The sequence below is a fragment of the Lipotes vexillifer genome, unplaced genomic scaffold (assembly GCF_000442215.2).
Source record: "Lipotes vexillifer unplaced genomic scaffold, Lipotes_vexillifer_v1.1 scaffold810, whole genome shotgun sequence".
NCBI lineage: Eukaryota > Metazoa > Chordata > Mammalia > Artiodactyla > Lipotidae > Lipotes > Lipotes vexillifer.
In genome coordinates, this window is record NW_006797357.1 from 153,785 (window position 1) to 170,395 (window position 16,611).

The following is a 16,611-nucleotide window of genomic DNA, read 5'->3' on the forward strand; positions in this document are numbered from 1 at the left end:
CTCTTTCTGCCCAGGACCCTGAGCCTGGCACGTGACCTGGCTCCTGGCCCCCAGAACTAGAGCGTGTCTCTGTCGTTTCTGTAACCTGTAAAATGCTGACGAATTATTTGGACTGTTACAATCTTTACACAGGTATCAGGAGAAATCTGAAAGATAAGACTTTTCCACTGTGTGAGATAAAACTAAAATTTACTGGCCATTGAGGATTTATTGTCATCTAAAATTGCAAATGCTTATGCAGAGTTTTTTGTATTTTTCAGTCCAATGAAAGGTAACATGCACAGCATTTACTTACTCATTTGTTCAAGCTGAATAGATTTAAGCCCTTACTCTCAAGAAAGAGCTGGTGACTTTTAAGGCTGGGACAGGTTACTAAAAAGAGTGTAGAATAGCCTCCCTTCAAAGATAAGGGCTTCCCTGGTGGTGCAGTGGTTGAGTATCTGCCTGCCAATGCAGGGGACATGGATCTGATCCCTGGCCCTGGAAGGTCCCACATGCCACAGAGCAACTAAGCCCGTGCGCCACAACTACTGAAGCCTGTGCGCCCTAGAGACTGTGCTCCGCAACAAGAGAAGCGAGAAGCCACCGCAATGAGAAGCCCACGCACCGCAAGGAAGAGTAGCCCCCCCTTGCCGAAACTAGAGAAAGCCCATGCGCAGCAATGAAGACCCACAGAGCCAAAAAAAAAAAAAAAAAACTGATAAGATAAAAACTTATTATACACCTACCCAGTTTAGATGGTTGCCTAAAGTTCTTTCCTTTTCATACTTACTTGTTTTTATTTATTTTTATCGATTAGCTACTAAATTATGACCCACTTCTTTTCACAAAGGATTTTTGACAATTAGATTACATGCAATTTATAGCAATTTGACCATTACCAGATCATTCTGATCATCATTATGTCACTAGTCAGTACTCGTCATAGTCATTTTGTTAACATTAAAATTAACTCTGCCAGCTTCTCAGGGGTTAACCTCTACAGCAAGTGGGGGAAACAAAACAAATATATTTAATGAGGAAGTCATCTAGGTGGCCCACCCATTGTGCTAGCTCTGATGTCCGTCAATTACACCTGTATTTAAGTCCTCCTTAATTCACTGATTATGGAAGACAATTTAGCTCTTACAGGAGACAAAAATCCCTGCAGTGACTTGAGACAAGTGGAAATTTGTTTGTGGGTTTGATAAAATGAATTTTATTTTTTTGTTGTTTTGAATTTTTTTGCTTTGAATTTTTATCTTAATTTGCATAGACAGGGAAGAGCACAGGATTGTACCTAATGAGCTTTCTTTGACTCTGTTTTCCAGAGTGGAAATAGAATTCTGTGTTCCATCATTCTGAACCATCACCAGGGTCCGTCCATAATCAACTACGACGATGAGAGTGGGAAGACGTGTGTGCACATCGCTGCAGCAGCAGGTTTCAGTGACATCATCAACGAGCTGGCAAGATTCCCTGAGTGCAACCTGCAGGCTCTGGATGTGGACGACAGGTATCCATGGCAACTCAGAAATGTGGGGAACTACCAGTCATCTTTTCCAAATTTTAATCTCAAAATAAAGAAGATGTTTAAGGAGTTATCCTGTATGACTATAGCCTTACTGCCAGTAATATTTATACATGTGCTTGTGACAATAAAAGCTGCTCTATTTTAGTCAGGGCAGGAAAAATCATTGTTATGAAGAGAAACGCCATGACTGTACAGTACTGTCAGACTTTCCACTTTTTGCTAACCGTTCTCAGAAGGCCTTCTGTATATCAGCTTCCTGCTGTAGGCGCTTTTTGTTCTTAACAGTAAGTCTTAATTCTTTTCCTTTGTTCCTGGATTATATCATAAAGTCAACAAGCTCTTGTTATCCAGAGAATAGCATAATAGAGGCTTTGTGTTCAGAACTAGATGTGACCTTATCAGGGTTCTGTTTTGGGTTTCTTCAGTAATTAAAGATGTATTTGCATAGAAAAGGAAGCTGAGTCCAGAAAGGTAAAGAGACTTGCCTCAGAGGTATTTAGCAACTAAATGAAAACTTGTACGCTTGACTTCTAAACAGAGTTTTTACCTACATGCCCTTCATCCGTAATCAACTATTAGAACTTTTCAATTACAATGTGTATCTAACCTTTCTTTCAGTTAAGCATAGACTCAATGGAAATGTAAGAATAATATAACAGCAAATAAGACTATTGAAAACGAGTATAAGGCTTGTACACTACGTATAGTTTTGTTTACCTTTTTCTATTGAAGTGCAAATCTAGCCACCTACTTATCATGATTTTAGATGCCCCAAGAAGCACTTCCTACTTCCTGATACCTGAAATCCTTATAACACAGGGGAAAAAAAAATCTTGGGTTCCAGTAAGTCTCAGAAGCTGGAGATGGTTAACATGATGACTTTAATTAAAATTAAGGTATAAATCATTGAAAGTAGACCTTTTCCTAAGAGCAGATGTTGAACTTGAGCAGGTAAGAAAGTAATAGGACTTAGTTACATGAGGAGAAAAGGTGAATGATCCAAAAAGAGAAGAAAAGAACACATCTAGGAAAAGAGGGCTAGAAAAAAGTTGGCCTACTTCAAAATACTTGCAGAACCAGCTCTGAATAGAGTATTTCCCACTTTGCATTATCACGTGCTTAGCAGAGAAAAGTTAGTTCCCCCAGCCTCAGGGAAGAAAGAAAAACCAAGGGCAGAAAGAAAATGCAGACGATTGGGTCCTACAAGTTCAAAGTGAAGTAAAATCTCAAGAAAGGTCTAGTTCCTGCTCCAAAGTTCAGCTCCTGTGTCGCATGCACTAATCCAATCCTGCTCTTCATTTTGTTTCAGTTTCTGCATCCTGCATTGCGTAGCTGTGCCCTCACATTGAAACTGTAAGCTTGTATTAGTATAGAATTTTTCAAATTTTTCATAGGTTTAAGTACTTAATGCATTTGCAACAATTGTGACTTGGCTTTCCTTCTTTTTTTTCCCCCCAGTGGAGAGACAGTTTTTGAGGAAAGAGAAGAAAAATAAGGCAATGATTTAAAAAAAACAAAAACAAGGATGAGGGGAAATATGGGGAAACTAGTCCTCCTAGATACTAAAACACATCATAAATGTATGACATTTAAAACACAGTGGTACTAGCCTAAGATTGATGGCACAGAACACATAACTCATAAATAGCCTATGTAGCTTAAATGTCCCAAATTTCATCAGTCTATGAGGTCATACTTTCCTTTAGTACCCAAGTCATTTATTTTCAGGAGGGAGAGTCTTTTATCAAACTCTCCTACCTACACATATCTGAGAATTATCTAGAGAATGTTTGCATGTTCCATAAATCGTTGCGTGGCTTCTGACACTCCAGCCAACACTGCATTCTTGTACCCATCACCTCCTGCCCTTCAGAGACCTCATCGCCCACTGCTTGTCTCTGATGAATTTCTTCTGAATCATGGGCCCTGATTCTCCAGCTCCTCACTGTGATAGCTGAGTCCAGTCTGCTATGTTTGTAGGACTGTCCTGAAGCTTAGAGATAAGAAAGGACCTACAGCTTAGATAACCTGAAATTGGATGCTACGTATTGCCCACGAAGGCTCTATGTGTATTAGTTAGAAGTTATCTATGCGTCTCCTGTTTCTCTGCAAAATGATTTTTTTCCCTGTGTCCTTCTGGACTTCTTCCATGTTGATGGCCAGAAGAATTAAAACAGTCACTCTTAGCAATTGTTGTGAAGGAGTATTTCACAATGCTCCAGAGAGAATTGTCACGTGTTGGTAAACCTGACTACATTGATATCCAGCCCTCCATCTACTGAATTTATGGGCAATATATTCTCTAAGCAGGAAGGCATAATATTGCTGGTGCCTCATCTTGTTTCATAATAAATATTGTTTGGAGACCTCACTCACACAGAATGGAATGAATCATATCTGCTACATGTTCAGATAGGCAGTGTGATTGATGACTGTGTTGAAAAAATATACGCTCCTATTAAGGGTTCTCAAATTTCTGCCCATATCATAACGTGAGGAAAAGGATGCTTGATTGACAGAGGACACGATTTACTATGGGGACTGTGGTCGCACTGTGGACACGGCTACTCTCCGAATACTAAGGCCCAAGCCCCTTCACAGATGCCCGGCCCGCAGGCTGCCTCCATGTCTGAGAGACCTCTTGGCTCTCCCAGGGGTGGCCTTCTGCCAACGGTCAAGCCCCAGAGTAAAGCCAAGAAGAGGCCTTCCATGCTCTCCTTTCCTGCCTCAGGACTGATCCTTTCCCAGAGTGACTGACAGGAAGAGTAGCCACTCTCTTCACGGGAAACCCCATTCACAGGCATGTCCTCTTTTCACTGTGCCCCTCCTTAGCCTCCCAGGGTCCCACTGCCCAGGCACACCACACAGACATCCCCCACCACCCATTCATTTCCCAGCATCTCTGCCAAGGAAGCAAGGTTCGGGTCCCCTTTGCTCTTGGGTCCAGTGGTCCTTTATGTTCTTATCACCTTCTTGTCCCATCTGCCTTGATAGTTCTTTCTACAGCTGGGGAGCTAATTTACTCCAAATCTGCTCTCAGTTCTGGGCTTGGCTTTTGGAAACACAAAGACACTGACTATTTCTCTTATCCACCCTGCTATATCCCTCCCCTGAGGTTGAGCATAAAATCAACCATATCCTTAAATGAGGAAAGAGGAAGGGTAGAAAAGTACGTATATAGGTCAGGATCTCAAAATATGATCCCACTGCACTAATAAATGGTGTTGAGAAAAGTTGGCTATGTAACTGGAAAAATGGTCAGACTGGCTCCACGTCTCACCACACATATCAAAATACACATACAGACACACGTGCAGTTTTTTTTTAATCCAAATAAATCTAGAAGAAAATATTGGTTTCCTTTTTATTTACATTCAGTAAACTTTACTTTTTTTTTTGATGTATAGTTCTATGAATTTTAACACATGCATAGATTCATGTAACTACCACAAGCAAGATTCAAGACAATTCTGTCACCTCCAACATCAACTCAGGTTGTCCTTTTGTAGTCAAGGCCTCCCCCATCTCAGCTCTGGCAACCACTGATTAGTTCTGTCTCTTGGGTTTTGCGTTTTCCAGAACGTTATATAAATGGAAATATACAGTATGTAATCTTTTGAGATTGATTTATTTCACTTGGTAGAATGACTTGTGATTCATCTGTGTTCTGTATATCAGTAGGCTGTTCTTTTTATTGCTGAGTAGGATTCAATTTTGTGGATGAACTATAGTTTGTTTGTCTATTCACCCACTGAAGGACATTGGGTTGTTTACAGTTTTAGGCAATTATGAATAACGCTGCTATAAACATTTGTGTATAAGTTTTTGTGTGAACATAAATTTTCATTTCTTTAGCTATATATCTAGAAGTGAGATTTCTTGGTCATATGGTAAGTATGTTTAACTTTGGAAGGAACTGACAAACTATTTTCTGGTGTGACTGTTTCCAGTTTGTATTCCCACCAAAAATGTATAAAAGTTCAGGTTACCCTGAATCTTCATCAGCCTTTGGTATTGCCAGGTTTGGGGGGTTTTTTTTCAGTTTTTTTTTAATTGAAGTATAGTTAATTTACAATGTTGTACCAATCTCTGCTGTACAGCAGTGACTCAGTTATACACACACACACACACACACACACACACACACACACACACACATACACACACACATACTATATATACATTCTTTTTATTTTTTCTTAATTTTAGCCATTTAAATAAATATGTAGTTGTATCCCATTGTGTTTTAATTTGCATTTCTCTAACGACAAATGTTATTGAGCACGTTTTCATGTGCTTATTTACCATTTATGCATCATCTTTGATGAAGTGTTCAGATCTTTTGCTAATTTATTTTAATTGGCGTGCGTATTTTTTTATTCAGTTTTGGAATACTTTACATATTCTGAATACAAATTCTTTGTTGAATGTGCAGTTTGCAAATATCTTCTCCCAGTCTCTGGCTTTTTTTTTTCTTCCTTAAGAAAATAATAGTTTTGCCATTTAACAAGGTTTAAATACTGAAGAATATTCATCCACCTTCTGGCTGATGAAGGACTTTCTAAAACATAAAATCATGAAACAAACCAAAAATGAAGAGGTAAATAAATGTGATTATTCCTTAAAATTTTTTATGGAAAATCACTAAAAAATTAAAAGCTAAGGGCTTTCCTGGTGGCACAGTGGTTGAGAGTCCGCCTGCCGATGCAGGGGACGCAGGTTTGTGCCCCGGTCCGGGAAGATCCCACGTGCCACGGAGCAGCTGGGCCCGTGAGCCATGGCTGCTGAGCCCTCATGTCCGGAGCCTGTGCTCCGCAATGGGAGAGGCCACAGCAGTGAGAGGCCTGCGTACCGCAAAAAAAAAAAAAAAAAAAAAAATTAAAAGCTAAGTAACAAATTAGAGAAAATGTTTTCATAAACATAACCTAGAAAAAAATTGATACCTTAAATATTCTAAAAACCCATATAAATTAGTAAGAAAAACTAGTAACCTAATAGAAAAATGGGCATAGGGCATTAAGAATCATTTCAATGAAGAAACTCAAATGGCAAATAAACATATATTTCAAAAGTTCTTCCCCATTATTAATTAAAGAAATGCAGAAGAAAACAACACTGAAGTACCATTTTGCCTACCAAGTTGGCAAAGGTCTTTAAAGATGGTGATAATACAATATTGGGGACACAGCTGGTAGGAGGAGAGATTGAGCCAGTTTTTTTGGAAGGCAGTTTGGCACTATGTATAAAGAGCCTTATGATTGTTCATACCCTTTGACCCACTACTTCCTCTTCTAGGAAATTCTCAGGAAGACCAAAGCAGGTGGAAGGCCACAGAATATCAGAATTAGAGGAGAGGCCCTTACACACATACACCATCATCCTGAAGCCCCACTCAATACATACCATTTCCACACTGTAAATAGCAACAAGTCTTTCCTGCCACGACCCAACTTCAAGCAGGAGCTGTTGCCAGCTAAGTAACCTGTACCATTCATGTGCTCAGACACTTATGCTGTTCCCCTGTGGTCCCCCAGGACACCTCTGCACTGGGCTGCAGCTGCAGGAAAGGCAGACTGTGTGCAGTCACTGCTGGAGCTGGGCATAGACAGCAACCTGCGAGACATCAGTGAGAGCACACCCCTGGCCTATGCCCTGTACTGCGGCCACACGGCCTGTGTCAGGCTCCTCTCCCAAGAGAGCAGGTGAGCGCACCAGGAGGCACTCATTTTTTCCTCCTTTCAAAGATTTATAAAATTGGATGAAATTGTTTAAACTGCCAAAACTAGCAGAAAATCAGCAATAACTTAATAATTGTGTTTGCCGTTATCTAACATGTAATGATATGTCCTTGACGCTGTGGAGCAAGATGATAGTAGTAAGCCTGAATCCATCAGCCTAATATTCACTGAACTCTAATCTCTTCTTTCCTTTTTCTCCCTTTCCTCGTCCCTTTATGCCATATACTCTTTATTTATTTATTTATTTATTTATGGCTGCATTGAGTCTTCATTGCTGCACGTAGGCTTTCTGTAGTTGCGGCAGGTGGGGACTACTCTTCGTTGCGGTGCGCGGGCTTCTCACTGCGGTGGCTTCTCTTGTTGCAGAGCATGGGTTCTAGGCGCGTGGGCTTCAGTAGTTGCAGCACGTGGGCTCAGTAGTTCTGGCATGCAGGCCCTAGAGTATGCCATATACCCTTAATTGTTCTTTTGCCTAAATCAGCGTTTCTCCAACTTTTTGTTCTCAGGACCCTTTTACACTCTCAAAAATTATGGAGGACCCTAAAGAGCTTTTGTTTATGTGAGTTACACCTATCAATATTTATGGCATTAGAACTTAAAACTGAGAAACTTTTGAAAAAATATTTTGTTATTAATTTAAAGTAATAACCCATTACATTTACAAGTTAACATTAATACCATATTTTTAGTTAAAAAATAACGCATTCTTCCAAACAAACCAAAAAAATGTAATGAGAAGAGCAGTTTTGTTCTACTTTGCTCTTTGAACCTCTTTGATATCTTTATAGAAGCTTAATAGAATACAGCTGCATTCCCACATCTGCTTCTGCATTCAATCCATTGCAATATGGTTGTTTTGACTGAAGTGTATGAAAACAATCTGGCCTCACATAGATATGTAGGTGAAAAAGGGAGGAGTATTTCAAGAGCCTTTTCAGATAACTGTGGATACTTTTCCTTTGATACTACGCCAAAACTTGACAAGTAGTAGTTTCCTAAAGCTTAGTGGCAATGTGGACTCTGTCACCATATCAGTGAAGTTTTTGAATTCTGTTACATTAAAATCCATTCATCTCTCTAGCACTTTAAATGTGTCTTACATCTATGCATGATTTTATAATATCTTGCATTGGTCATTTGGAAAATATTGGTTTACTTAGTTATGAAGATCTTCCAAATAGTACATTTCGTTGTACAATACCAGAAAAAAAATCACATTTGTTAATATCACCACTGATCTCATTAGAAAAGCCTCTATGTATCAGGAGGCTGTCAAGCTCACAGTGTGCACACAAATTTTCCAAAATTCTAATTTTTGCTTGAAAGCTAGATTTTTGTCATTGGCAACAATTAATGTCAATTGTTTACCTTGAAATGACAGGCTCACTTTGTTCATTTTTGAGAAATCAAATGCCCAACTCCAAATAACCACAACTTGTCTATAAGCCATAAAAATCATGTTTCATGAAAAAAGTGTCTAGTTCAGCTAGCAACTCAAACAACGGCACAAATGTTTTACCTGACAACAACCATTGTACTTAAGTATATAGTAGAATTCTTTATGAGTACTTCCTATTTTATCGAAAAAATGTATCTCAAGGATCAATATTTAGTAAAATTAATAACATTTACTGGACATTATTAAGTTTAATGGCAATTTTCTTAATGAAAGTCTATTTTTGTTACTACCTTGATTTGTGCCAAGGAGCCCACAGTTTCACCCACTTGCTCTCTTGCACCCTTGGTGTAAAAAGCAGACCAGTGAAAAAAAACACTGGTGAGGGGCTTCCCTGGTGGCGCAGTGGTTGAGAGTTGGCCTGCCGATGCAGGGGACACGGGTTCATGCCCCGGTCCGGGAGGATCCCACGTGCCGCGGAGCGTCTGGGCCCGTGAGCCATGGCTGCTGAGCCTATGTGTCCGGAGCCTGTGCTCCACTGCAAAAAAAAAAAAAACCAAAACACTGGCGAGAAGTGATATTATTATGAATATAGGTTAAACCTCATGAAACTTCTGAAGACTATCAGGGCCCTCACCTCCAGGTTCAGTGGACCATACTTTGAGACCCACTGGCCAAAATCACAACCTTAAGAGGAGGAGGAGATTGTTTATAGAAGATGCTAAAGTAGCATCAGTTAGCACAGGGGCATATTCTGTATATGGGGAAACTTGAAAGAATGCTAGAGATCTCCTGGGGTTCCCTCTGGTAGTATCAGGAGTCCAGAAGTTGTGTTTAATATTTCAAAAAGCCTATTGGAAGGTGAAAGGAGGATAAAAATATATCACAGGAATAAAGATTCAATTATACACTGTGTGACCTGCAGAAAAAAAACAAAAACAAAAACCATTCATTATATGCAGCCAAAATGAGGGGTGATTTTTTCAAATTACATATTACAATATCTCACTCCAAAGAGTAATGTTGCAATCTGGCTTTTAGGGCATGAACACAGTCAGGTTTCATCATTAACTCATACCACAGAAAGCATTAAATCAACTGTGGCCTCAGAAGAGAACAACACAGAATTTTCCAAGGAACAAAAACAGAATAGTGCCTCAGGGAAACGCTCCACACAGGAAGAGCCAGCCGGACAGCTGCTGACCGTTTTTTCCTTTAGAAATTGCCTGCTCATTGGGCATTGCTCATTTTCTTCTGCTGCCACACCCAACCTCTGGAATACACACTTCCTCTTCTGCAGCTGAAGCCCAGACAAAAGCTTCTCTCCTCGGCTTCCTTTAGTACACTTTTTCAATAGGAAATTTAGTAAAAGCTCAACAAGAAACAACACACAAACAGCGTAAAATGGGCAGGCTTCCTATCAGAGCTCTGCCCAGATCTCCTGGGATCCCTTTCAGAGAAAGCCTAAAATCACACTCCCCGACATTTGCAACCTCCACCCTGCTGCTGCTAGTTGAAGCCTGAACTCCACATTTGGCCTTCATCTCTTTGACTTAAAGCTTGCACTCCTACGGACTGTCCTTAAGAAGTGAGAACAGTAATACTCTGAGGTATTTTCAGCTTACTTGATCCCCGGGAGAAAACAAATTTTGAAAGGATAGTTCCTGAGGGAGCAGGTGAAATCTAACTAAGAAATGTTCTAACTGGACAGAGAACTGACAGTGGCAAGGAAGGGGATGGCCAAGGAGGTTGTGAGTAGCTCTTGCACATCACCTTTGACTTGAGAGGGCTTCGAGTGTCTTTGGATGATCTCAGACAACCTGCTCAGGTGGATGGAATAGAGGGAGGTCTGTTGTGTGGTTACTGCTGGTGTCTCCACTTCCTGCCCTCACATAGCATCCTTGTTATTTTATATTCCCATAGAACAGAGCCTACTCGACCCCTTCCTTCCCAGAAGAGTAGACCCCAGCAGAAGGAGGGACGATTCAGCATGCTCAATCAAATCTTCTGCAGGAACAAAAAAGAAGAGCAGAGGGCCTATCAGAAAGATCACAGCAGGGACTGGCACAGGGCGGAGCCCACCTCGGAAGTTGATGACATCATCACCACCTTTGACAGCAACATGGATACCAACTGCCACGAACAGCCTGGTGATCAGGTGGCTATGGTTGACTTTAAGAAGAGGACCTCAGAGAATTCAAAATATCACTTGCCAGAAAAGAAGCCTTTGGCCCATAAAGGACTTCCACCAATCAGAACGCAGAGTCTCCCACCCATCACCCTAGGCCATAACTTCCTGACAGCCTCCCGGGGGGCCACTTCCCATGCTGGCCTAAGCTCTGGTACTCATCATGCTGCCCAGCAATCTCAGAGAAGCCGAAGTGAGCAGGATTTATTGAATAACAGAACTGGCTGCCAGGTATTGCTAGATAACCAGGTGTTCTATAAAGCTTGGACTGTGTCTTCTTCTGATAAGCTGCTAGACAGGCTGCTTACCAGCAGATCCAGTCACCAGGAGGTGTCCGGGCCACCACATCTTCCTCATCTACATAATCCTTCATCAGGTAATGTCCCTGCTTCCTTCTTTCTCATTTCTGACAGATTCTATACAAGAAATGTGTCATGAAGTCCTGGGTTAGGAACCGGAGTGACAGTAGGTAGCCTAGAGGACAGGGTCAGAATGGAAATGGGTGATTAGGCTACCTTTTTCCCTTGAGTGTACTGGATTCAGGATTTCCAGGCTATGGAAACAGTCTGCTTTTCCACCTTGAGGGCAATCATCAAGTAAAAGTATGTGCCTTCTCATCTTATCTCATCGCAGCAGATATGTGTGGTGACTGGCAGATTAGAGCAGGAGTATTACTATTTCCACTGGCAAGTATTCTTAAGCAGGGATACTTGGCAATATCACCTACGAGGGGTTGATTTGTTTGTGTGATTGTTTGTTTTTAAATCATGTGTTCAATGACCAGTCCGGGACTACTGAACCAAGATCTTGGTGAGGCAAAAGGGGAAATGGCAATGCCTTCTATGTGTACGTGTAGAAAGAGAACACATTCACACATGCGTGGCTCAGGTCTCCATACACACCAAAGGGTTACATGGCAATTCTCCCTCCTGCCTCTTGCCCCAGCTACCGAGTGCCCCTCATCCAAAACTATGTTATTAATTTTTTGTTTACCTTCCAGAGATATTTTATACATATTTAAATATATATGTATATATACATTTTAAATAAGTGTATCACACTAAAGAATCTATATTTTTATACACATGCAAGCAATATATATGTACCTATTTTCCCATTTAACATTTGTGTTAAACAAATGTATCACACTAAAATTTTTACTTATTTTTTAACAGCCCCCAGGTGATTCTGATGTATACCAGAGACTAAGAACTATCGTTCTAAAGCAGAGGCTGCAAAACAGCTTCCAAAATCAGTTCATTACTAATTCAGTAATCAAGTGAATTAATTACTAATATTTAAAAATCATGGGGCTTCCTGGTGGCGCAGTGGTTGAGAGTCCGCCTGCCGATGCAGGGGACCCGGGTTCATGCCCCGGTCCGGGAAGATCCCACATGCCGCGGAGCGGCTGGGCCCGTGAGCCACGGCCGCTGAGCCTGCGCGTCCGGAGCCTGTGCTCCTCGACGGGAGAGGCCACGACAGTGAGAGGCCCGCGTACCGCCAAAAAAAAAAATCATGAAGTTTTACATAAAAATTTTAAACTCTAGCTTCTCTTGAGAAATTGAAAAGTCGCAACACTGAACCCAAATTTCACTTGGCAATAATTGCCTGGATCTGAGTAACCACTATCCCCATAGACATCACTGTCCCCAGTTCAACCCAGTCTGCACCACTCTCCAGTATCTCTCCATGGAGTGTCAGTTGTTCTTTTTTTTTTTTTTTTTTTTTTTTTTTTTGGGGTACGCGGGCCTCTCACTGTTGTGAGGCCTCTCCCGTTGCGGAGCACGGGCTCCTGTGAAACCTGTGAGGTAGAGTATGGCTTCCCTCATACATATTTATATGTTTTTAAGCACAGGATAGATAGGAATAAACACATGAAGGCTATTTCCTGAGAAAAACTTCCCTCGGGATTTTACTTCCTCCACTAAGCACTGAAGTGTGGGTAGTTTTTCCTTGTGTTCTGCAGAAAGGTGAGGAAGAAAAGATATTGATCTGCTGTCTTTGACACTTCGGTGGCCTCCAGGGCCTTGACTCAGCCTGCTTTCTGGAGTTAGTCCTGTCTTGGCTAATATCTTCTTTTTGAAATTTTTTTGAAATTTGTGAAAGTCTTGTCCTTTTTCTGTTCCCAGGACAGCCTTGGGCTGTCTTTTCTATATCAGTTAGGATTGGGTTCATCTGCCTGTAACAGAAATCCAAAGTAACAGTGGCTTAAACAGCATAGAAGTTTATTGCTCTCATATGAAAGTAGTCGAAGGTGATGGTTCCCAGGTGCTTGGTGAATACATGATCACCAGAGACCCAGGCTCCTTCCATCTGTATGCTCTACAACTTAACCTATGCCTTTCATCCTTTGGATCATTGCACATTTCATAATGTCTGACAGAGCAGGAGGAAGGAAGGGGGGTGGGGCGGAAATGGATGTCCGCCAGCTGAATTAGCTCCCATTAATAAGTTATCTCCCATAAATTCCACAGTCTGCTTCCATTTCGTTGGCCAGAACTTTAGTCACATGATCATGCCTATCTGCAGGGGAGACTGGGAATTGGATCCTTTTAACTGGGCACATGACTGTCCCTCCAAAATTGGATTTTTGTTTCTAGGAGGAAAAAGAGAATAGATATTGGATAGAGAACTAGTAGATTCTGTCACATGTGCCATCTAAAACCTTCTATATTATTTAAAATAAAAGGAAATTCAATAAATTGGTTTGAGGATTTGTTTCACTTTTCCAATGAAGTAACTTGAAAAGTCCTATGGGGCAGAAAAGGAGAAGCAGAATTCTCCAAGGGAATGTCAAATAATTAGCCGTGCCTGTACCAAAGCATTTATTTTTTTCAACCAATGTTTTTTTTTTTTTGTAGATGTTGGGGGTAAGAGTTTATTAATTAATTAATTTATTTTTGCTGTGTTGTGTCTTCGTTTCTATGCGAGGGCTTTCTCTAGTTGTGGCAAGCGGGGGCCACTCTTCATCACGGTGCGTGGGCCTCTCACTCTTGCGGCCTCTCTTGTTGCGGAGCACAGGCTCCAGACGCGCAGGCTCAGTAGTTGTGGCTCATGGGCCTAGTTGCTCCGCGGCATGTGGGATCCTCCCAGACCAGGGCTCGAACCCGTGTCCCATGCATTAGCAGGCAGATTCTCAACCACTGCGCCACCAGGGAAGCCCCGACAACCAATGTTTTTGAATGCTTATAATAACTAGGAGCCATTCTAGGTAACTGAGTCATGACAAGATAAACTCCCAAGAATCTTCAGCCTATAAATGAACTTTAAGGTACATGGATTTGCTAAACTGATTGTACAACTCACTTTAAATTGATTTTCTTCTCATGTTTAGATACAAAATCATAAGAGTTTTAAACGGAAAGGACCTTAGTTCTTTCACTCATTCTTTAATGGATAATGTCTTTAAAGGATAATGTCTATTATCCTGATTTATGAAGAGGCAGCACATCCAGCACATCCAGTGGTTAAGAAAGGGATTCTTTTTTTTTTTTTTTTTTTTTTTTTTTTTTTTTTTTGTTCTCTTCGCTAGTCTTGCTATAATCTGTTAGTATTTTGGTCCTTCAAAAATAAGTCTTTTAAGGCCTCCATCTTCTCAATTCCCACCTCCTTCTCATTGGGAATGAGATAATTCTTTTTTTTTTTTTTTTTTTTTTTTTTTTTTTTTTGGCTACACCACACGGCTTATGGGATTTAGTTCCCTGACCAGGAATCAAACCTGGGACCATGGCAGTGAAAGAGCCAGCTCTTCTAACCACTGGACTGCCAGGGAATTGCCCCAAGAGAGGGATTCTAAAGTCACACTATCTGGGTTCAAATTCTGACTCTCTCATTTACTTGCTGTTACTGAATCTCTCTGAGCCATTGTTTCTTCATGTCAGAAATGGGAGGAAATACCTAACATGTAGGGCTGTGAGTGGCTGTTAAGATTAAACAAATTGATGCATATAAAATACTTAGAACAGTGATTGAGCATAGTACTATACACACATACACATTTGTGGGGTTTTTTTTTTTTAGCTATGTGCCAGGCCCTATGCTAAGCACTATGCCTTAGCGACAAGCTACAGATGACCTTTGTTTAAAAGATGATGACATTTAAGTAAATGTGCTAGTCAGCTGCCTTTTTGCTCTCAGATCTAGTCTCTTCCCTCCAGCTCTACTTTGCATCTCAGGAAACTACACTTCCCAGGCTCCCTTGCAGCTGCTTCCAGGTACTTTTGGCCAAGTACCAAGAGGCACTGGCAATAGAGTAAGAGCAGGAGAAAGAGGAAAACAAGTGTAGTTCTACACAGTGTCCCTCTGCTTCCTATGGATTCTCCAACAGGGGTTCCAATTCCTCCCACTTCCTCCACAAAGTCCCTCACTCTGTGGTTCTGGCCCCCACTAGCTTCTGAGCCTTGGTAATACCAACTCTTCCCCTTATCACTCCAGCCTAGAAGTGGTTGCATCATCTCTGGATTGTCCTTCTACCCTGTCCTCTGGCTTCTCACCTTTTCCACCAACCAGTATAACCACCTTTCTGTATGAAATTCCCTCTGTTTCAAGGCCTCAAGAACTCTCTATTTTCCTGAATGAGCTCTGATTGCTAAGGCAAGACATGTCATCTCTCTCGGCTACAGTTTTCCTACCCTCTGGATACAGAGTCTGGGACCATTTTGTTTCATGAGGCTCTTTCCAGTTATAATTTACATGGCCTAGAATCTGCTCAGTCTTACAACTAATTGTTCTGAATATGTCACTGAGGACATATTCAGAACTTGAACCCAGACTTCCTAAATAGGAAGTTATCCCATGGCAATGTACATATTTCTCTCTTTAAGTTTCAAAGTCCAGTTTGTTAGTATGCTTACCAAATTACCTACAATGTGATTTTCTTACAAATTACACTGTACTCCCCAAAATAAAAATATTTCTCTCTGCCTTATAGATTTTATTTTTGTGAATATTTTTAACCCAATTTGAGGTGTTGTTTTTAGAACTGCTGAAGTTTCCAGAGTACAGTTGGGAGGGTTCACTTAAGGGGTTCAACTAGGCAGGTTGAAACTCAGTAGATTTCTACCCTGAGCTTCCATACTTGATTTGAAACCTAAAGGAGCAAAGCATTTGGATACTATAAATCATACCACAGCACCACTGGCTTGAACTTGGATGGTCCCTTTACTTTGGATTTTCTCTTTTCCCACCCTGGGTTTAGTCGAAATAATATGGGCTAGCAGTGATTGCTACCGTTTGAATTCCTGGCAGCTAACGTCCTGTGCTTACATCAGCAGCCCTGAACATTTAGCTGTAATGATTATTGCTTAACATTTATTGAGACCTGTCACTGGGCTAGATGGAGAGAGATGCGGGATGAGGCACTTAACTTAATGAGGGAATTTGGAGCACATCAGCTTAATTCATTGAGAGCAGCTTTCAGAGAAAATTGAACAGAAAGCTCTGTGGTGTTTGCTACCAGCCTGGTTATTTGCAGGCTATCACAAGGAAGCTAACAAAGTGTTTGCTTCCTTTCTCCCTCAAGAGGGAACTTTCTTCTCCAGAATTTTCTGGGGTATCCCAGCAACAACCACTCTCCTCTTCAGGTCTGACAGTAGGTAGGTCTGATGCTGTGACCACCTCTGTTTAAACCCATCAGAAGCTTTGCATCTTCACAGGATGAAGGCCAGATTCTTCAGCTGGCAAACAAAGTCCTCCCAACATGGCCTGGCCTCACTTCCCATTCTCAACTTCTGCACCTCCCGTCTCAAATCCTTTCCTCCCACCCCCCCCCCCCCCC

At 41.2% G+C, this 16,611-nt stretch overlaps 1 protein-coding gene across 2 annotated transcripts in view; it reads left to right on the plus strand.

Annotated features, from left to right (window-relative positions):
* The window catches only part of ANKRD55 (ankyrin repeat domain 55), a 103,853-nt gene that overhangs the window by 81,645 nt on the left and 5,597 nt on the right, over nucleotides 1-16,611 (plus strand). For both annotated transcript variants that reach the window (XM_007469265.1, XM_007469266.1), the window contains 3 exons: nucleotides 1,311-1,495; nucleotides 7,048-7,215; nucleotides 10,571-11,211. In XM_007469265.1, the coding sequence (XP_007469327.1) occupies nucleotides 1,311-1,495; nucleotides 7,048-7,215; nucleotides 10,571-11,211 (994 nt within the window). The remainder of the gene's footprint in view (nucleotides 1-1,310; nucleotides 1,496-7,047; nucleotides 7,216-10,570; nucleotides 11,212-16,611) is intronic.